The sequence below is a fragment of the Panulirus ornatus genome, chromosome 56 (assembly GCF_036320965.1).
Source record: "Panulirus ornatus isolate Po-2019 chromosome 56, ASM3632096v1, whole genome shotgun sequence".
Lineage (NCBI taxonomy): Eukaryota > Metazoa > Arthropoda > Malacostraca > Decapoda > Palinuridae > Panulirus > Panulirus ornatus.
In genome coordinates, this window is record NC_092279.1 from 27,226,318 (window position 1) to 27,249,512 (window position 23,195).

The 23,195-nt window shown below is 41.0% G+C and overlaps 1 protein-coding gene across 1 annotated transcript in view; it reads right to left on the minus strand.

The window, feature by feature from the left end:
* LOC139766039 (spatacsin) overlaps positions 1 to 23,195 on the minus strand; it is a 526,943-nt gene that overhangs the window by 164,313 nt on the left and 339,435 nt on the right. Inside the window, exon 22 of the mRNA XM_071694164.1 lies at positions 7,408 to 7,572. Within this exon, the coding sequence (XP_071550265.1) occupies positions 7,408 to 7,572 (165 nt within the window). The remainder of the gene's footprint in view (positions 1 to 7,407; positions 7,573 to 23,195) is intronic.

The following is a 23,195-nucleotide window of genomic DNA, read 5'->3' on the forward strand; positions in this document are numbered from 1 at the left end:
AATATGTTCCATATTATAAGTGGTTACATGATTCCAGGGAACACAATACTTTCTTGATAAATTCTAGGTATGTCAACAAAAAGTTTTTGGAGACTAACCAAACCATAAGACATAAAGCACTTTTGCTGATATATTTCAAATGCAGACAAAAGGGCTATTCTGCATTCAAGTTTCACTTTTAGCCACAAATCTACTGTTCTGGGTTATCTTAAGCCAAAAGAGCATGTCATCACTGAAAAGCAGCTCAACTCAGGACACAGAATATAAACTACAAACTCTTCTTAAACCTTAGGCAATAAGAAAAACAATGCTTTAACGACAATAGGCACCTAAACTGTCACAAAACTATAAAACTTAAAATGTTCTGAACCTAGAAGGTTCCCACTTGTGCTGAGTGAAGAGGAAACTGGTCTCCTTAGACAGAATAACAGAAGTCTATCCCAAGCCAGAACCAATCTATACCAAAAACCCATAGATTGGGGTAATTCAGGGTGCCCATAAATAAAAGGCTTCAGCCATGCTCAAGACATCAGATTCTCCAGGGAAGGATGGAAAGGCTAGCTATACCAAGAGAAGAAAGATGAATTTTTTATGAATGGTAATCTGTTATGTGTTCTCCAAATCTCTACCTGAAGAAATGTTAGAGAAGCCAAATGAAAATTAAAAAACCAAGGCTTGAGATTAGGGTTGTGTAGGTAAAAGGCTGAGGTAGTCTAGATGAATCTGAAGTATAAACTGAGGAGTGTGGCATAACTAGAGTCTCTAGCACCAATGTTGTATGCCCTACTAGGGGCTCCCAGTTTTACTAAACTCCAAACCCCAACAAGAAGGAAAAAAAATTTCCCAGAAGATATACAGAGGAAAAATCTGCTTCTAATAAAACCAATGCAAGAGCAGAGCATCTGTTGCACATACCATGACATCTAAAACTAAATATACATTCATCTGCAGTAATTCAATGGTCCTATTGAAAAAGATATTTATCTTGGATTTCACTCAAAGAAAAAAGATTCAGTGGAAAGCCTCCTACCCTACTGAAATTGTTGTTGTCTTTGTGTCTGATATCAATACAACATCTGCCCAGATAATGAAGCTCCTTGATTATATGAGGGTTTGAAAGAAAGTCCTAGACATAACAAGGGAGAGAATCAGGAATTTCCAGGATCCTTGTTCATCAGACAGCCTCAGTACAATCCATCAAAAATAACAGCCTGCGCCTTGCAATCAGGATGTTCTCGGAGATGAAAATACCATGGTACCAACAGTTCCTTGTTACTATGACAAGACTTTGTATTTTCATCCAAAAGCCTGCATCTAAATGACCCACTGAGGAAATGAAGCACCACCCTTGAATCAAAGCATCTGTCTAAACCTCCATGGAAGTCGCAACGGCTCTTGGAGCATCTTTACGTACAATCACCAAACGAAAGACGAGAGAGAGATAAGGCTCATAGAAGAGATCTAGGAAGGTAAACATATTCTTTCCTGCAGGATGGAATTTGTTAACCCATAAGGTAACCTGTCTATGGGGCTGTAAAAGTGAACTTCTCCAAAAGTTGTTGTTAGTGTCAGGACACCAAGGTCTGGGACTGCAAAGAAATGACAGCAAATGTCTAGCCCTGAGCTTTATCCTGAAGAAAAGAAGACTGCCGGTTTAAGTGTTTCAATCTATTTCTATCCATGTAAATATCTGGATGGGAATTAAGTGGGATTTGTTCAGGTTGACGTAAAAACCTATTCTTTTATTTTCTAAATGTTATCAAAACTTGAAACTTGTCTGGCACGTTCCACCCTGAGGGTGAAATCATCAAAAACTTCAAAGTAAGTTCCAGGGATGTCAATTTGGATGCAGGGACCAAAAACCTTTAAGAAAAATTAAGGGATTATGTATGCACTGAATGTTATCACCCTGTTCTGCCAGGCATATACCCCAATCATGAATAAAAAACTCTCATTCTAGGGTTTTTTTGAAAGTGCCAGTACAAATTCTTAGGCTATGGCTGATTGCCTTTATTTAACTGTAAGATCTGGTGGACAATCCTTAAAGTGGTCATCCTAACCCCTGTTACGGTATGTGAGTGTTTATCAAAGTTACTTGTAGATCCAAAACAATTCCTTTCCTGTTTGATTTCCTATACCAAACTAAAAATAGTGTTTATAAATCTGATCCCAATGCAGGTTCACTGACAACCTTACCTATCATCTTTCCATGTAATCCTGAGGTATCCAAGGTGGGGCTGCCCTAAAAATGTTAATAAAAGATGGCTAAAATTCCACCCAAATCCCTGTGAGAAAAGCCAGTGTGGCAGCAGCATGTCTTGACAGCACATGATCACAGAGGAAGGTGACATTTCTGCGGTTACAAGAAAGTGTGTCGATTTAGTCATCTCTCTAGTGGTCTCTGATTGGCTAAAAGAAGGTCCAAAACGAGAGAATAGCTGCTGTTTTGTTTGAAAAGAACTTGATTAACACTGGCCACCCAGGGCTGAGCAAATAGGTTCAAATCCTGGTTATGCCAGGAGTTCCACAATCAAGCCAGCTCTTCATCCACCCCTAGCAGTTAGTTGATAAGACAGGTACCTGGCTCAGTCTCAGGCATGTGAAATGTCTGGGGTAAACCATGGAAAAGTCTGTGGGGCCTGGATGTGGACAAGGAAGTGTAGTTTTTGTGCATTACACATGACAGCAAGAGACTGAGTGTGAATGAATGTGGCCTTTTTTTTGCCTGTTTTTCTGGCACTACCTTTCTGAAACATGGAGTAACAAAGCTGTTTCCTGTCGAGCGATTGCTTTCCCATTTGTTCTCTTGCATTACGCATGATATCTAACTCCTTCCAAAACATCTTTTTATATTATATATGGGTTAGTGAGAGGACAAGAGCAAGGGAAGGAGTAGCACTACTCCTGAAACAGGAGTTGTGGGAGTATGTGATAGAATGTAAGAAAGTAAATTCTCAATTAATATGGGTAAAACTGAAAGTTGATGGAGAGAGATGGGTGATTATTGGTGCATATGCACCTGGGCATGAGAAGAAAGATCATGAGAGGCAAGTGTTTTGGGAGCAGCTGAATGAGTGTGTTAGTGGTTTTGATGCACAAGACCGGGTTATAGTGATGGGTGATTTGAATGCAAAGGTGAGTAATGTGGCAGTTGAGGGAATAATTGGTATACATGGGGTGTTCAGTGTTGTATATGGAAATAGTGAAGAGCTTGTAGATTTATGTGCTGAAAAAGGACTGGTGATTGGGAATACCAGGTTTAAAAAGCGAGATATACATAAGTATACGTATGTAAGTAGGAGAGATGGCCAGAGAGCGTTATTGGATTACGTCTTAATTGACAGGCGCATGAAAGAGAGACTTTTGGATGTTAATGTGCTGAGAGGTGCAACTGGAGAGATGTCTGATCATTATCTTGTGGAGGCTAAGGTGAAGATTTGTATGGGTTATCAGAAAAGAAGTGTGAATGTTGGGGTGAAGAGGGTGGTGAGAGTAAGTGAGCTTGGGAAGGAGACTTTTGTGAGGAAGTACCAGGAGAGACTGAGTACAGAATGGAAAAAGGTGAGAACAATGGAAGTAAGGGGAGTAGGGGAGGAATGGGATGTATTTAGGGAATCAGTGATGGAGTGCGCAAAAGATGCTTGTGGCATGAGAAGCGTGGGAGGTGGGCAGATTAGAAAGGCTAGTGAGTGGTGGGATGAAGAAGTAAGATTATTAGTGAAAGAGAAGAGAGAGGCATTTGGATGATTTTTGCAGGGAAAAAATGCAACTGAGTGGGAGATGTATAAAAGAAAGAGACAGGAGGTCAAGAGAAAGGTGCAAAAGGTGAAAAAGAGGGCAAATGAGAGTTGGGGTGAGAGAGTATCATTAAATTTTAGGGAGAATAAAAAGATGTTCTGGAAGGAGGTAAATAAAGTGCGTAAGACAAGGGAGCAAATGGGAACTTCAGTGAAGGGCGCTAATGGGGAGGTGATAACAAGTAGTGGTGATGTGAGAAGGAGATGGAGTGAATATTTTGAAGGTTTGTTGAATGTGTTTGATGATAGAGTGGCAGATATAGGGTGTTTTGGTCGAGGTGGTGTGCAAAGTGAGAGGGTTAGGGAAAATGATTTGGTAAACAGAGAAGAGGTAGTAAAAGCTTTGTGGAAGATGAAAGCTGGCAAGGCAGCAGGTTTGGATGGTATTGCAGTGGAATTTATTAAAAAAGGGGGTGACTGTATTATTGACTGGTTGGTAAGGTTATTTAATGTATGTATGACTCATGGTGAGGCGCCTGAGGATTGGCGGAATGCGTGCATAGTGCCATTTTACAAAGGCAAAGGGGATAAGAGTGAGTGCTCAAATTACAGAGGTATAAGTTTGTTGAGTATTCCTGGTAAATTATATGGGAGGGTATTGATTGAGAGGGTGAAGGCATGTACAGAGCATCAGAATGAGGAAGAGCAGTGTGGTTTCAGAAGTGGTAGAGGATGTGTGGATCAGGTGTTTGCTTTGAAGAATGTAAGTGAGAAATACTTAGTAAAGCAAATGGATCTGTGTGTAGCATTTATGGATCTGGAGAAGGCATATGATACAGTTGATAGAGATGCTCTGTGGAAGGTATTAAGAATATATGGTGTGGGAGGCAAGTTGTTAGAAGCAGTGAAAAGTTTTTATCAAGGATGTAAGGCATGTGTACGTGTAGGAAGAGAGAAAAGTGATTGGTTCTCAGTGAATGTAGGTTTGCGGCAGGGGTGTGTGATGTCTCCATGGTTGTTTAATTTGTTTATGGATGGGGTTGTTAGGGAGGTAAATGCAAGAGTTTTGGAAAGAGGGGCAAGTATGAAGTCTGTTGTGGATGAGAGAGCTTGGGAAAAGAGTCAGTTGTTGTTCGCTGATGATACAGCCCTGGTGGCTGATTCATGTGAGAAACTGCAGAAGCTGGTGATTGAGTTTGGTAAAGTGTGTGAAAGAAGAAAGTTAAGAGTAAATGTGAATAAGAGCAAGGTTATTAGGTACAGTAGGGTTGAGGGTCAAGTCAATTGGGAGGTAAGTTTGAATGGAGAAAAACTGAAGGAAGTAAAGATTTTTAGATACCTGGGAGTGGATCTGGCAGCGGATGGAACCATGGAAGTGGAAGTGAATCATAGGGTGGGGGAGGGGGCGAAAATTCTGGGAACCTTGAAGAATGTGTGGAAGTCGAGAACATTATCTCGGAAAGCAAAAATGGGTATGTTTGAAGGAATAGTGGTTCCAACAATGTTGTATGGTTGCGAGGTGTGGGCTATGGATAGAGTTGTGCGCAGGAGGGTGGATGTGCTGGAAATGAGATGTTTGAGGACAATGTGTGGTGTGAGGTGGTTTGATCGAGTAAGTAATGTAAGGGTAAGAGAGATGTGTGGAAATAAAAAGAGTGTGGTTGAGAGAGCGGAAGAGGGTGTTTTGAAATGGTTTGGGCACATGGAGAGAATGAGTGAGGAAAGATTGACCAAGAGGATATATATGTCGGAGGTGGAGGGAACGAGGAGAAGTGGGAGACCAAATTGGAGGTGGAAAGATGGAGTGAAAAAGATTTTGAGTGATCGGGGCCTGAACATGCAGGAGGGTGAAAGGCGGGCAAGGAATAGAGTGAATTGGATCGATGTGGTATACCGGGGTTGACGTACTGTCAGTGGATTGAATCAGGGCATGTGAAGTGTCTGGGGTAAACCATGGAAAGTTGTGTGGGGCCTGGATGTGGAAAGGGAGCTGTGGTTTCGGGCATTATTGCATGACAGCTAGAGACCGAGTGTGAACGAATGGGGCCTTTGTTGTCTTTTCCTAGCGCTACCTCGCACACATGAGGGGGGAGGGGGATGGTATTCCATGTGTGGCGAGGTGGCGATGGGAATGAATAAAGGCAAACAGTGTGAATTGTATGCATGGGTATATATGTATGTGTCTGTGTGTGTATATATATGTGTACATTGAGATGTATAGGTATGTATATTTGCGTGTGTGGACGTGTATGTATATACATGTGTATGGGGGTGGGTTGGGCCATTTCTTTCGTCTGTTTCCTTGGCTACCTCGCAAACGCGGGAGACAGCGACAAAGCAAAATAAATAAATAATAAATATATATCTTTCTTTCATAGTATTCGCCATTTCCCGCATTAGCAAGGTAGCGTTGAGAACAGAGGACTGGGCCTTTGAGGGAATATCCTCACCTGGCCCCATTCTCTGTTCCCTTTTTTGTAAAATTACAAAAAAAAAAAAAAAAAAAAAAAAAGCGAGAGGGGAGGATTTCCAGCCCCCCGCTCCCTCCCCTTTTAGTTGCCTTCTACGACACGCAGGGAATACGTGGGAAGTATTCTTTCTCCCCTATATATTATATATATTGCACAAGGAAACAGACGAAAGAATGGCCCAACCCACCCACATACACATGCATGTACATACATGTCCACACATGCCAATATACATACCTATACATCTCAACGTATACATATATATACACACACAGACATATACATATATACACATGTACATAATTCATAATGTCTGCCCTTATTCATTCCCATCGTCACCCCACCACACATGAAATAAAAATCCTCTCCCCCCTCATGTGTGCGAAGTAGTGCTAGGAAAAGACAACAAAGGCCACATTTGTTCACACTCAGTCTCTAGCTGTCATGTAATAATGCACCGAAACCACAGCTCCCTTTCCACATCCAAGCCCAACAGAACTTTCCATGGTTTACCCCAGTAGCTTCACATGCCCTGGGTCAATCCATTGACAGCATGTCGACCCCGGTATACCACATCGTTCCAATTCACTCTATTCCTTGCACGCTTTTCATCCTCCAGCATGTTCAGGCCCCGATCACTCAAAATCTTTTTCACTCCATCTTTCCACCTCCAATTTGGTCTCCCACTTCTCCTCGTTCGCCCCATCTCTGACACATATATCCTCTTGGTCAATCTTTCCTCACTCATTCTCTCCATGTGACCAAACCATTTCAAAACACCCTCTTCTGCTCTCTCAACCACACTCTTTTTATTACCACACATCTCTCTTACCCTATCATTACTTACTTGATCAAACCACCTCACACCACATATTGTCCTCAAACATCTCATTTCCAGCACATCCACCCTCCTTCTCACAACTCTATCTATAGCCCATGCCTCGCAACCATATAACATTGTTGTAACCACTATTCCTTCAAACATACCCATTTCTGCTTTCCAAGATGACGTTCTCAACTTCCACATATTCTTCAACGCTCCCAGAACTTGCCTCCCACACCATATATTCTTAATATCTTCCACAGACCTCTTGTCATTGTAGCATGTTGCCTGTTGCTAAACAAACTTCATAGTAGGCTTGAAAGTGATATATACATGTTATAAGAATGAAAATGGAAAGAGGAATTAATGCACACACCTTTCTCTACTTGGTCTGGATGTGACGATCCCATGCGCTGACCAATATCAAGTAACTGGTACCCTAAGGAAGATGGGTCTTCACACAGACTGACCAAGTCCCGCCAATGCACCTCCAGCTCATCCCAGAGGAGCAGTCGATCTCTCTGAGAATTGCCTGGCATATCTGATTGGGAAAGAAGACATTATAAATTGTAATCAGATGATAACTATAATATAAACAAAAACTTCAAGCTAATCTATCATAAATGTAACATAGAAATAAGTCTTGAAGTTATAATTTCAACAAATAAGCATCTACATTTTGAAAACTATTTACAAGTACGATTTCCTTTCCCATCTAGATAGGGTGGAAAATGCCATAAAACCTAAAAAATATTCATATTAACATCACCAGTGTCACTAGAACCATTAGGAGGCAAAATGCATTGATCTAACTTAAAAACAAATATATGCTGATGGTGTTTAGCAAATGAAGTTGGCTGCTGCTTAGCTGCAGCCAATGGCATCTGCATGAGCTATTTTTGGGTAAAAGGTGGAGAAATAATGTGGTGAAGGGTCAGTGGATGACATGACAATATGGAGATTGGGCAGATCATTGACAAAAGGTGATATGCAGAGACAAAAAGAGTTCAGTTGTAAACTGAAGGCCAATATCCTCTCTCAGAGTTGACGACAAAGTTATGGCCAAAATTTTGGCTTGCACAACCAAGTGATACAAAAAGGGGTGCAGGGATGATGGCAAAGGAACAAAAAGGCATGAACAAGGGTAAGAGGATGATAGGCGAAGAGGATGAGGAATGTGGAAGGAGATAAAGGGTGAAGGTACGGCATGTGAGGATAAAGAGAATAATACATGGACACAAAGAGATGAGTGTGGTAATCAATCATGTGACTGGTCTGTGAGGGTAACATATGAGGAAGGATAGAGAGGATTTGGGGTGTGTGGGGGTGGTTAAAAGATGGAGAAGGGGTTTTGAAGTGATGAGTGAGGTAGATGAAAAATGTTGAGTAACTAGGTATTGGATGACTGAAATACTGCTGGGTGTGAACAAGTGTATGTCATGTGTGGAAGGGTAGAAGAATGATAAAAAAGAAGCAGGAAAGATACTAAATAACGAAATATACTCAAATGAACAGATAAAAAATGAGCTTAAAAGGAATTCTTTATGAATAAAACATAAATAAAGACACTACTTTGGTGTACATAAAAATGCCTCAAAGACTGAAAAATGGTCTTTCTTTCTTTCATAGCTGTTCATCAATTCCTGTATAAGCAAGGTAGTGCAAGGAACACAAAAAATGTCCCTATTCACTTACATCTATTCTCTACCTGTCATGTGCAATGCACTATAACAACAGCCCCCTATCTAAAACCAGGTCCCATGGATCTTTCTATGATTTTCCTTGGCTTTTTAACCTGCCCTGGTTCAGACCAGGTTACATTGTAACCTGGATACTACATTACTCCAATTCACTCTATACTGTGCATGCCTTTCATCCTCCTGCATGTCCAGGTCCCAGGCACTCAAAATCTTATTCACTTCATTCGTCCGTCTCCATTTTGATTCACCCCTTGTTTTTGTCTCTGCCACTTCTAACACATATATCCTCTCTGTCAATCACTCTTCATTCAATCTCTCTATGTGTTCAAAACATTTCAGCATACCCTCTTCATATCCCTCAATCATACTTCTTTTTATCACACTTTTTCTCTCTTACTTTATCATTACATACCTGATCAACCCTACTCACATCACATATCATCCTCAGACATTTCAGTTCCAACACAATCACCCTCTCCTATACATTCTCATCTACAGCCTATGCCTTGCACCCATACATCATCATCAGGTCTACTAACTATACCTTCAAACACACACATTTTTGCCCTTCCAGAGAGTGACTTCTCTTTCCCAACATTCCTCAATGCTCCCACAATCTTCACCATTGTTCCATTCACTACTGTGTCCACTCTCAGGTATCTAAAACACTTCACTTCCTCCATGTTTTCTTGTTCACACTAACACCCCTACTAAATTGTATCTTAAAAATGCTAAACTCAATAACCTTACTTTTATTCACTTTACTCTCAACTTTTGCCTACTGTAATACAAAATGACAGGCCATTATACCACAAAGAGCACTGTAACTGTGTGAAGGCACAAATACCAAATTCATGTCTTTTCACATACTTTCCCAAAGTCAGGCACCAAGTTCTGCAGTTTCTCAATTGAATCTGCCATCAGTGCTGTGTCATCAGCAAACACAAATGACTTACCTCCCAAACCCCCAACAGACTGCATGCCTGCCCCTACCTCTAAGACCCTTGCATTTAGAGCCCACACTACACCATCCATAAACAAGCTGAACAGCCATGGTGACATTACACACCTCTGCCACAGATCTACCTTCAGCATGAACTACTTACCATCCTCCACCTCCTCATACACACACCTTTTTATATTATCATAATTACTGTACTTAATCACTGTCTCACACATCAGTGAGGTAGCGCAAGGAAACAGACGAGGAATGGCTAAACCCACCCACATACACATGTATATACATAAACGCCCACACAAGCACATATACATACACATACATTTCAACGTATACATACATATCCATACTTGCTGCCTTCATCCATTCCCGTTGCCACCCCGCCACACACGAAATAGCATTTTCCCCACCCTACAGCAAGGCAGCACCAGGAACAGATAAAAAAGGCCACATTTGTTCACACTCAGTCTCTAGCTGTCATGTGTAATGCACTGAAACCACAGCTTCCTTTCCCAATCCAGGCCCCACAGACCTTTCCATGGTTTATCCCAGACGCTTCATATGCCCTGGTTCAATCCATTGACAGCACGTTGACCCTGGTATACCACATTGTTCCAATTCACTGTTCCTTGCACGCCTTTCACCGTCCTGTGTGTTCAGGACCAGATTGCTCAAAATCTCCCTCACTCCATCCTTCCACCTCAAATTCGGTCTTCCGCTTCTCCTTCTTCCCTCCACCTCTGACACATATATCCTCTTTGTCAATCTTTCCACACTCATTCTCTCCATGTGTCCAAACCATTTCAACACACCCTCTTCTGCTCTCTCAACCACACTCTCTTTATTACCACACATCTCTCTTACCCTTTCATTACTGACTCGATCAAACCACCTCATACGACATGTTGTCCTCAAGCATTTCATTTCCAAAACATCCACCTGCCTCTGTGCAACCCATCTATAGCCCACACCTCATAACCATATAACATTGTTGGAACCACTATTCCTTCAAATACACCCATTTTTGCTCTCCGAGCTAACGTTCTCGCCCTCCGCACATTCGTCAACACTCCCAGAACCTTCGCTCCCTCCCCTACCCTGTGACTCACTTCCACTTCCATGGTTCCACCTGCTGCTAAGTCCACTCCTAGATATCTAAAACACTTCACTTCCTCCAGTTTTTCTCCAACACTTACCTCCTAATTAATTTGTCCCTCAACTCTACTAAACCTAATAACCTTGCTCTTATTTACATCTACTCTCAACTTACTTCTTTCACACACCTTACCAAACTCAGTCACCAACTTCTGCAGTTTCTCACCCAAATCAGCCACCAACACTTATCATCAGTGAACAACAATTGACTCACTTCCTGAGCCCTCTCATCCTGAACAGACTGCATATTTGCCTCTCTCTCCAAAACTCTTGCATTCGCCTCCCTAACCACCCCATCCATATTCAAATTAAACAACCACACACCATATGCCCTTAATAAAAACTCATCACTGCTTGTAACAGCTTTCCTCCCACACCCTATATTTGTAACAACTTCCATAAAGCATCTCTACCAACCCTACCATATGTTTTTTCGAGATCTGTGAAAAGGTATCAGAGGTAAAATATATCAGTGGAAAATGTTTACAGCCACAGGGTTTCTTTGAAAATCTACATAAAGATTTGTGTTTTGTTTTAATGGATGAAGATGATAACATCAAAGTTTCAGAATCCTGATGGAGAGGCTTAGGATGGTTATCTTATTTACTTACAAAGCATTGGAACTTTGAGGGAGTTCCAATTGGAACAAGCATCAGAGATATTGACAGGTAGATATAAAATTATACAACACTGCACTGCTGCTGTTTAAGCTTTGTAAAATACGGACTTTCAAAATTATAAACATCAAATTTCTTTTTTAATATGTGAAAAAAATCAGTATTTCTTAGAATGTCTGAAATTTCCTCAAGCAGTCATCTTTATCATCAATAAGATAATGTATATGGGATGGGGTTTAATAAAAAAAACTCACAGAATGTGGTGAGTATACTGTATGCTTATAATATATTTATATATATTAATAATATTTTGCATTGTCGCTGTCTCCCGCACCTGCGAGGTAGCGCAAGGAAACAGACGAAAGAAATGGCCCAACCCACCCCCACATACACACGTCCACACACGCAAACATACACACCCACACATCCCAACGTACACACATATATATACACACAGACACACACATATACACACATGCACACAATTCACACTGTCTGCCCCTACTCACCCCCATCGCCACCCTGCCACACACAGAATAACATCCCCCTCCCCCCTCATATGTGTGAGGCAGCGCCAGGAAAAGACAACAAAGGCCCCATTCGCTCACACTCAGTCTCCAGCTGTCATGCAATAATGCCCGAAACCACAGCTCCCTTTCCACATCCAGGCCCCACACAACTTTCCATGGTTTACCCCAGACGCTTCACATCCATTGACAGCACGTCGACCCCGGTATACCACATCGATCCAATTCACTCTATTCCTTGCATGCCTTTCACCCTCCTGCATGTTCAGGCCCAGATCACTCAAAATCTTTTTCACTCCATCTTTCCACCTCCAATTTGGTCTCCCACTTCTCCTCGTTCCCTCCACCTCCGACATATATATCCTCTTGGTCAATCTTTCCTCACTCATTCTCTCCATGTGCCCAAACCATTTCAAAACACCCTCTTCTGCTCTCTCAACCACACTCTTCTTATTTCCACACATCTCTCTTACCCTTACATTACTTACTCGATCAAACCATCTCACACCACATATTGTCCTCAAACATCTCCTTTCCGGCACATCCACCCTCCTGCGCACAACTCTATCCATAGCCCACGCCTCGCAACCATACAACATTGTTGGAACCACTATTCCTTCAAACATACCCATTTTTGCTTTCCAAGACAATGTTCTCGACTTCCACACATTCTTCAAGGCTCCCAGAATTTTCGCCCCTTCCCCCCACCCTATGATTTACTTCCGCTTCCATGGTTCCATCCACTGCCAGATCCACTCCCAGTTATCTAAAACACTTTACTTCCTCCAGTTTTTCTCCATTCAAACTTACCTCCCAATTGACTTGACCCTCAACCCTACTGTACCTAATAACCTTCCTCTTATTCACATCTACTCTTAACTTTCTTCTTTCACACACTTTACCAAACTCAGTCACCAGCTTCTACAGTTTCTCACATGAATCAGCCACCAGCGCTGTATCATCAGCGAACAACAACTGACTCACTTCCCAGGCTCTCTCATCCACAACAGACTGCATACTTGCCCCTCTTTTCAAAACTCTTGCATTCACCTCCCTAACAACCCCATCCATAAACAAATTAAACAACCATGGAGACATCACACACCCCTGCCGCAAACCTACATTCACTGAGAACCAATCACTTTCCTCTCTTCCTACATGTACACATGCCTTACATCCTCGATAAAAACTTTTCAGTGCTTCTAACAACTTGCCTCCCACACCATATATTCTTAATACCTTCCACAGAGCATCTCTATCAACTCTATCATATGCCTTCTCCAGATCCATAAATGCCACATACAAATCCATTTGCTTTTCTAAGTATTTCTCACATACATTCTTCAAAGTAAACACCTGATCCACACATCCTCTACCACTTCTGAAACCACACTGCTCTTCCCCAATCTGATACTCTGTACATGTCTTCACCCTCTCAATCAATACCCTCCCATATAATTTACCAGGAATACTCAACAAACTTATACCTCTGTAATTTGAGCACTCACTCTTATTCCCTTTGCCTTTGTACAATGGCACTATGCAAGCATTCCGCCAATCCTCAGGCACCTCACCATGAATCATACATACATTAAATAACCTTACCAACCAGTCAACAATACAGTCACCCCCTTTTTTAATAAATTCCATTGCAATACCATCCAAACCTGCTGCCTTGCCAGCTTTCATCTTATGCAAAGCTTTTACTACCTCTTCTCTGTTTACCAAATCATTTTCCCTAACCCTCTCACTTTGCACACCACCTCAACCAAAACACCGTATATCTGCTACTCTATCATCAAACACATTTAACAAACCTTCAAAATACTCACTCCATCTCCTTCTCACATCACCACTACTTGTTTTCACCTCCCCACTAGCCCCCTTCACTGAAGTTCCCATTTCCTCCCTTGTCTTACACATTTTATTTACCTCCTTCCAGAACATCTTTTTTATTCTCCCTAAAATTTAATGATACTCTCTCACCCCATCTCTCATTTGCCCTCTTGCACCTTTCTCTTGACCTCCTGCCTCTTTCTTTTATACATCTCCCACTCATTTGCATTTTTTCCCCGCAAAAATCGTCCAAATGCCTTTCTCTCTTCTCTTTCACTAATAATCTTACTTCCTCATCCCACCACTCACTACCCTTTCTAATCAACCAACCTCCCATGCTTCTCATGCCACAAGCATCTTTTGCACAAGCCATCACTGCTTCCCTAAATACATCCCAGTCCTCCCCCACTCCCCTTACCTCCTTTGTTCTCACCTTTTTCCATTCTGTACTCAGTCTCTCTTGGTTCTTCCTCACAAAAGTCTCCTTCCCAAGCTCACTTACTCTCACCACTCTCTTCACCCCAACATTCTCTCTTCTTTTCTGAAAACCTCTACAAATCTTCACCTTCGCCTCCACAAGATAATGATCAGACATCCCTCTAGTTGCACCTCTCAGCACATTAACATCTAAAAGTCTCTCTTTCGTGCGCCTATCAATTAACACGTAATTCAATAACGCTCTCTGGCCATCTCTCCTACTTACATACGTATACTTATGTATATCTCGATTTTTAAACCAGGTATTCCCAATCACCAGTCCTTTTTCAGCACATAAATCTACAAGCTCTTCACCATTTCCGTTTACAACACTGAACACCCCATGCATACCAATTATTCCCTCAACTGCCACATTACTCACCTTTGCATTCAAATCACCCATCACTATAACCTGGTCTTGTGCATCTAAACCACTAACACACTCATTCAGCTGCTCCCAAAACACTTGCCTCTCATGATCTTTCTTCTCATGCCCAGGTGCATATGCACCAATAATCACCCATCTCTCTCCATCAACTTTCAGTTTTACCCATATCAATCTAGAATTTACTTCCTTACATTCTATCACATACTCCCTCACTCCTGTTTCAGGAGTAGTGCTACTCCTTCCCTTGCTCTTGTCCTCTCACTAACCCCTGACTTTACTCCCAAGACATTCCCAAACCACTCTTCCCCTTTACCCTTAAGCTTCGTTTCACTCAGAGCCAAAACATCCAGGTTCCATTCCTCAAACATATTACCTATCTCTCCTTTTTTCTCATCGTGGTTACATCCACATACATTTAGACTCCCCAATCTGAGCCTTCGAGGAGGATGAGCACTCCCCGCGTGACTCCTTCTTCTGTTTCCCCTTTTAGAAAGTATAAATACAAGGAGGGGAGGGTTTCTGGCCCCCCGCTCCCGTCCCCTTTAGTCGCCTTCTATGACACGTGAGGAATGCATGGGAAGTATTCTTTCTGCCCTATCCCCCAGGGATAATATATATATTAATATATATATATATATATATATATATATATATATATATATATATATATATATATATATATATATATATATATATATATATATTATATTATTATATATTACATTATATCTATTATACTTAGTCACTGTCCCCCGGATTAACGAGGTAGTACAAGCAGACAGATGAAAGAAATGGCCCAACCCATCTACATACACGTGAATATACATAAACGCCCATACATGCACAAATACATACCTATACATTTCAATGTATACATACATACATATACATACACAGACATATACATATATACACATGTACATATTCACACTTGCTACCTTCATCCATTCCTGTCGCCACTTCGCCACACATGAAATAGCATCCTCCTCCCCCCGTGCAAAGTAGCACTATGAAAAGACAATAAAGGCCACATTCGTTTACACTTCACATGTTCTGGTTCAATCCATTGACAGAACATCCATCCGGGTATACCACATCGTTCTAATTCATTCTATTCCGTGCACACCTTTCACCTTCCTGCACGTTCAAGCCCCGATTGCTCAAAATCTTTTTCACTCCATCCTTCCACCAACAATTTGGTCTCCCACTTCTCCTCGTTCCCTCCACCTCTGACACATATATTCTCTTTGTCAATCTCTCCTCACTCATTCTCTCCATGTGACCAAACCATTTCAATACACCCTTTTCTGCTCTCTCAACCACACTCTTTTTATTACCATGCATCTCTCTTACCCTTTCATTTCTTACTCAATCAAACCACCTCACACCACATATTATCCTCAAACATTTCATTTCCAACACATCCACCCTCCTCTGCACAACCCTATCTATAGCCCATGCCTCACAACCATATAACATTGTTGGAACCACTATTCCTTCAAACATACCCATTTTTTCTCTCCAAGATAACATTCTCGCCTTCCACACATTCTTCAACACTCCCAGAACCTTCATTACCTACCTCACCCTGTGAATCACTTTCGCTTCCATGGTTCCATCCACTGCCAAATCCACTCCTAGATATCTGAAACACTTCACTTCCTCCAGTTTTTCTCCATTCAAACTTACCTCCCAATCAACTTGTCCCTAATCCTACTGAACCAAATAACCTTGCTCTTATTCACATTTACTCTCAGCTTTCTTCTTTTACACACTTTACCAAACTCAGTCACCAGCTTCTGCAGTTTCTCATTTGAATCATCCACCAGCACTGCATCATCAGTGAACAACAACTGACTTACTTCCCAAGCCCTCTCATCCACAACAGACTCCATACTTGCCCCTCTCTCCAAAACTCTTGCATTCACCTCCCTAACCACCCCATCTATAAACAAATTAAACAACCATAGAGACATCATGCACCCCTGCCGCAAACTGACATTCAGTGGGAACCAATCACTTTCCTCTCTTCCTACTCGTACACATGCCTCACATCCCCGATACAAACTTTTGACTGCTTCTAACAACTTAACTCCCACACCATAGACTCTTAATACCTTCCACAAAGCATCTCTATCAACTCTATCGTATGCCTATTCCAGATCCATGCTTCATACAAATCCATCTGTTTCTCTAAGTATTTCTCACATACACTCTTCAAAGCGAACACCTGATCCACACATCCTCTACCACTTTTGAAACCACACTGCTCTTCCCCAATCTGGTGCTCTGTACATGCCTTCACCCTCTCATTCTCTCAATCAATACCATCCCATATGATTTCCCAGAAATAGTCAACAAACTTATACCTCTGCAATTTGAACACTCTCCATTTTCATACATATTCGCCATTTCCCACATCAACTAGGTAGTATTAAGAACAGAGGACTGAGCTTTAGAGGGAATATCCTTACTTGGCCCCTTTCACTGTTTCCTCTTTTGGAAAATTATAAATGGGAAGGGAGGATATATCATTGATGCAGGAATGCAAGAGTTTTGGAAGGAGGGGCAAGTATGCAGTCTGTTGTGGATGCGAGAGCTTGGGAAATGAGTCAGTTGTCGTTCGCTGATGGTGCAGCGCTGGTGGCTGATTCATGTGAGAAACTGCAGAAGCTGGTGACTGAGTTTGGTAAAGTGTGTGAAAGAAAAAAGCTGAGAGTAAATGTGAATAAGAGCACGGTTATTAGGTACAGTAGGGTTGAGGGTCAAGTCAATTGGGAGGTAAGTTTGAATGGAGAAAAACTGGAGGAAGTGAAGTGTTTTAGATATCTGGGAGTGGATTTGGCAGCGGATGGAACCATGGAAGCGGAAGTGAGTCATAGGGTGGGGGAGGGGGAGAAAGTTCTGGGAGCATTGAAAAATGTATGGAAGTCAAGAACGTTATCTTGGAAAGCAAAAATGGGTATGTTTGAAGGAATATTGGTTCCAACAATATTATATGGTTGCGAGCCTTGGGCTATAGATAGAGTTGTGCACAGGAGGGTGGATGTGTTGGAAATGAGATGTTTGAGGACAATATGTGGTGTGAGATGGTTTGATCGAGTAAGTAGTGAAAGGGTAAGAGAGATGTGTGGTAATAAAAAGAGTGTAGTTGAGAGAGCAGAAGGGGGTGTTTTGAAATGGTATGGCCACATGGAGAGAATGAGTGAGGAAAGATTGACCAAGAGGATATATGTGTCAGAGGTGAAGGGAACGAGGAGAAGTGGGAGACCAAATTGGAGGTGGAATATGGAGTGAAAAAGATTTTGAGTGATCGGGGCCTGAACATGCAGGAGGGTGAAAGGTGTGCAAGGAAGAGAGTGAATGGGAATGATGTAGTATACTGGGGTCAACGTGCTATCAATGGATTGAACCAGGGCATGTGAAGCGTCTGGGGTAAACCATGGAAAGTTCTCTGGGGCCTGGATGTGGAGAGGGAGCTGTGGTGTTGGTGCATTATACATGACAGCTAGAGACTGAGTGTGAACAAATGTGGCCTTTGTTGTCTTTTCTTAGCCCTACCTCGTGCACATGTGGGGGGAGGAAGTTGTTATTTCATGTGTGGTGGGGTGGCGATGGGAATGAATAAGGGCAGACCGTATGAATTATGTACATGTGTATATATGTATATGTCTGTGTGTGTATATACATGTATACGTTGAGATGTATAGGTATGCATATGTGCGTGTGTGGACGTGTATGTATATCCATGTGTAGGTGGGTGGGTTGAGCCATTCTTTCGTCTGTTTCCTTGCACTACCTCGCTAACGCAGGAGACAGCGGCAAAGTATAATAATACATAAAAATAATATATCATTCGTTAAAAACAAAAATAATAAAAAGCCATCAAATGTAGAAGAACCAATCAGTATATCTACTATCATCTTTGTTTGTGTTTCAGTCACTGTCATTCTAGCTATCTCCTACATGTATTTAGAAAATATTCTAAGCCCATACTATCTGGAAATGGCCATTTTTTTCTTTTTATGTTGAAGGCTCCAGTCATTGACAAAATCCATATCAAGTCTGGGCCTTAATTGAAATATAGAGTAATGAGAGGGAAAAAGAAAAGACAAGGGAAAGTATCTATGAATTTTGGAAGAAGTGAAAACCTTGTCTTTTAAAATGTGCCAAGTCATAGAAACTGGAAAAGACATAAGAAGGTACGGAGTTCCAAAGCTTCGACATATAGGGAAGAAGCAGTTATCAAAATGGCCCACCCTTGAGTTGCTGATGGCCACAGTGATCATATGATATAGCAGCTTGCCGAGTATTGTATGGTCTACACAGTGGTGGTGGCAAACAAGCAACCAGCTCTCAGGAGTAAAAAACAAAGTAATATCTACAGAAGAGGGAAAGTAAACCAACAGTGTGGCACAAGGCAAGAGTGTCAACTTTGGAAGTTAGCCCGGGACAATTTATAAGTCAGACTGCTTTCGACTCAACTCTGTCAAGTAAGAATGTTGAGTGAGAATCACCCATGATAAGACAGCAATATTCCATACAAGGAAAAATCAATCCTTTGTATAAATAGAGCAACTGATCAGAAGAAAAGAAGTTTCAAAATTTAAACAGGCCACCCAGTTTTTAAAGACTTAGTTATTCCCATAATGAACAGTTTCTAAGAGAGAGTGGATTTTACAGTAATACCAAGTATGTTGAGTAAGAGGAGGAATCACAGATCCATCAAAGAAGACACGTGAGTTGTGGGGAGGTTTTGATAGAAAGATGGGTGGAAACTGGGTATTGGAGGCATTAAACTTAACTAGATTTCATCTACCTCACTGATATATCTTGTCCAAATCTGAGTTTACTGAGGAAGTTGTGTCAAGATGAGATGCAAATCAAATGAGAGAAGAAGGAGCAGAATTGAATTATGTGGATGAGTGCAGTGCTGAAAACGTTGAAAAAAAGGAGAAAAGTGTAGGGGACACGACAGAAATTTCAGGGACACTGTTGTTGATGGAGAAAAGGGTGGAGGCTGATCCATCAACAACCATAGAGACAAATCGACCAGAGAGGAAGTTAGATATGAAGGAGCTAACTGAGGGAGGGGAGCCAAAAGAGGGAAGCCTAGAGATGAGACTCCGATGCCACATCTTGTCAAAAGCTTTGGATATGTCAAGGACAGCTACCCATGACTCCCCAAAATCTTTCAGGGATGATGACCAGACATTAGTAAAATAGGAGAGGATATTACCAGTGGATCTTGCCTTACAGAAGCCATATTGGTGATCAAAAAGAGAATATTATGATTTTCAAGGTGTCTATGGATATGGGAGTTAAAGAGGAATTCAAAGAATTTGGAAATGGTAGATGTTAAAGCATTAGGACGATTGTTAGAGGGGTCAGAATGGTCACCCTTCTTAGAAATGGAATGTATCAATGCATGCTTCCAAGGAGAAGGAGAAGATTTGGTTTTTAAACAAATGGAACAAACAAGCAAGCACAAGTGCAAGGTAAGAGGCACATTTTTTCATTACATGGGGATGGAAGCCATTAGGACCATAGCCTTGCTTGAGTCCTGAGAAAGAAGTGCTTTTCGGACAGTCCAAAACAAAGATTTTAAAGGGAGGGGCATAGGATTAGCAAGAGGAATATCACGGGTAAAGGAAGGTTAGAGTCATTCAAGGAGGAGTTAAAAGAGAAATGGGAACCAATGAAAGTTGCTCTGTCTACTCCAGAGACAGCATTAGTACTGTCAGAGTGGAAAAAAGAAGGAAAGGTAGAGTAACGGTTGTAAGAGATGCCCTTAGCTATAGACCACAAAGACCTATCGGTAAATGATGAGAGGTTAACGCACTTCCTTTGAATGGGAGCTAGAGCCAGAGGGAAGAGAGTTTGTCATAGCCTAATATGCCTAATCCTTGCCTGAATGGACTCAGTATAGGTACAGCAACCAAAGTGCCTAGGAAAAGAATCAATATAAATCTAAATATGCAAGTGATATGGTGGATTGAGACAGGCAAGCATCTGGCACATGTAGGTCAGTCACCTGGATTAACTTCCTCTACCATTAAGATCATACTTGATTAAAGAGAGAGGATTAAAAAAAAATTCCACACAAGGAGTAAGAAACTTGAAATGATGGTAAGCAAGACAAGAAGGTGTAGGTGTGCTACTGCAGCACAACAGTGGTGATCAACAACACTGCAAGCTCCAACAAGCTTGTGAATGCTGATCAAATTTAGTTTCACATGATATCTATTCAAACAATGCCCTTGTTTCATCTATATGATACTAAAATAACATCTGCACAGCTATTGCTGTTGCCAAAGGAAGCCATTCTACAGCATTTACAGGTTGAACCTTTTTAATCTGGCAACCTGGGACCTCGCCAGAAAACAGAAATTGACACCTCAGGGAATCCCCTATGTTAACATATTCCCGACCACTAGTCTTACCAGCTCATTCTACATACATATTGCTGTGTTATCAGAGGTAGAACAAAGCTTAAAAAAGGAAATAATACAATTATCAAATCTTTCAAACAAGATTTATATTATTACATCAGTTTACAACAGAAGTATCCCCAGAGGGAGACTCCTAAATATCTTGGGCAAGGGTTTTTTTGTGCATACGATGCTAAAACATGGCAGATTTGTTAGCATTATACACTTGTTCTGGGACTAAGTTTTCTGCAGCTACTAACTGTGCAAATTCATCAACAAACTTTGTTGCAGCTCTGTGAAGAGTATTTAATGTAACGAATGACCATAGGTTGGTAGCTGGCTTTGGTTGAATCTTTTTACTAGTGTTGCTTTATTGTTATTGTCAAGGCAGCCAGCTTGTGCTGCGTCAGTCCCAGCCAGGCAGCCAGCTCGTACACTCTATCTCGTCCTATACAATTTGTTGTTAGTTGTTTAATAGAGAATTGGAGTTTTTATCATTTCTTTTAATATGACCTTAAACTGCAAGCTTCCGTGTCAGCATTATGTTTTTTTTCTGCACACACTGTGTGCAGAAATTCCATGCCTCCAATTAAACTTGTGTAACCATCCTTATGAATATTCACAGTCATAGTCTAGCTTCAGTTCTCTATGAAAAACTTGGGCCTGCTTGATGAGTATCTCCCTGGAAATGATTGCGCCTTCATTACATCAGAGCTTAAACAACTTTACAAGTGCACTGTGTAATTCTGTACTCCCAGCACCTTTCAAAGTCTTCTGAAACTTTAAACCTTTCTGGCTTTCATTTTCAGCAAAAAACTGAATATAAGAAATTAACAGGGCTGTTAATTAGCTCAATTGCAGTGTAAACAGATTTTGGCACCTTTGCACTGCTAACAGCACTGCCCTGGTGGGAGATCCACAAACTAATGGCAGCAGATTCAAAACATGCCGGACCATGGGAGATGCCGGACCAAAGAGCACCAAATTAGAGAGGTACAACCTGTACTAGTATAAGAATTGACACTGTCAGGAATGCATCATCACAGGCACCATGTTATAATGATGCCTTTCAAATTATACCTCACTCAAAGGCTATTCCTCAAAAACACATCTCACCCATTACATGAGGTCTCAGTGTACAAATAAACTTTTAAGTCAACAAACAACATACCTAAACCAAAATAATGTATAAGCATCCTGATCTGAATATAAAATAACTGAATTAAGTGTCACCTGATTTCACCATACAAGATTTTTTCCACATTGATGGACAAAGCACTGATAAAACATTTCCTAATCAATGGCCATCTTGGGTGATAGAAACAAAGACAAAGAAAAAAGAAATAAACTCTTATGTAAATGTAATGATGGTAAATATTATTGTCATGGCCTTCAAAAAATCACAAAAGATCAATTTACCTCATAACCATTTTCTAAGACAATTAACTCGTAAACAGTGTCTGTTGTTTAAAATGATACTTATCCTGTGTATGATAAAAGAAAAATTCCAAAAAAAATTTTCAGTAAGGTGAATGAAAACCTGATATGGATGGGTTTTTCAACACCTCACCTTTCATCAGGTTATGTTACTTCACTGTTCTTCCTAGGTCTAACAGACCCAGCTTTTCAAGAAGGGATAACATTAGAAGGAAGCCCAAACTAGGGTCTGGATGGCATACTTGGCCCAACCAGCACATCTTAGAACTGCACTTGTAGACACATTTTCTTGCTTCCAAGCAAGAATATGGTATTTTCTTCCTAAAATAACATTTTAGAACCCATGGTTAGCTATTACTAGAAGAAAAGTACCATCTAGAACAGAAATAGCACAAATATCACTAAACACAGGGACTGTGAGCAATAGTGGTAAATCAAGGTTAGTTGACTTCAAAGACTGTACCATGCTGTCACACAGGTGATATCCCTAATATAAGTGAGTAATAGGATATGTTCCATAGATAAAAACTGATGCATCAAAGTCCCATTTCAAACAATATTTATCAAAATCTTTTTGCAAACAGTAATTGTCATTTCTTTGTAAAGATTGTATGAAAAAATATGTAAATGATATGTTT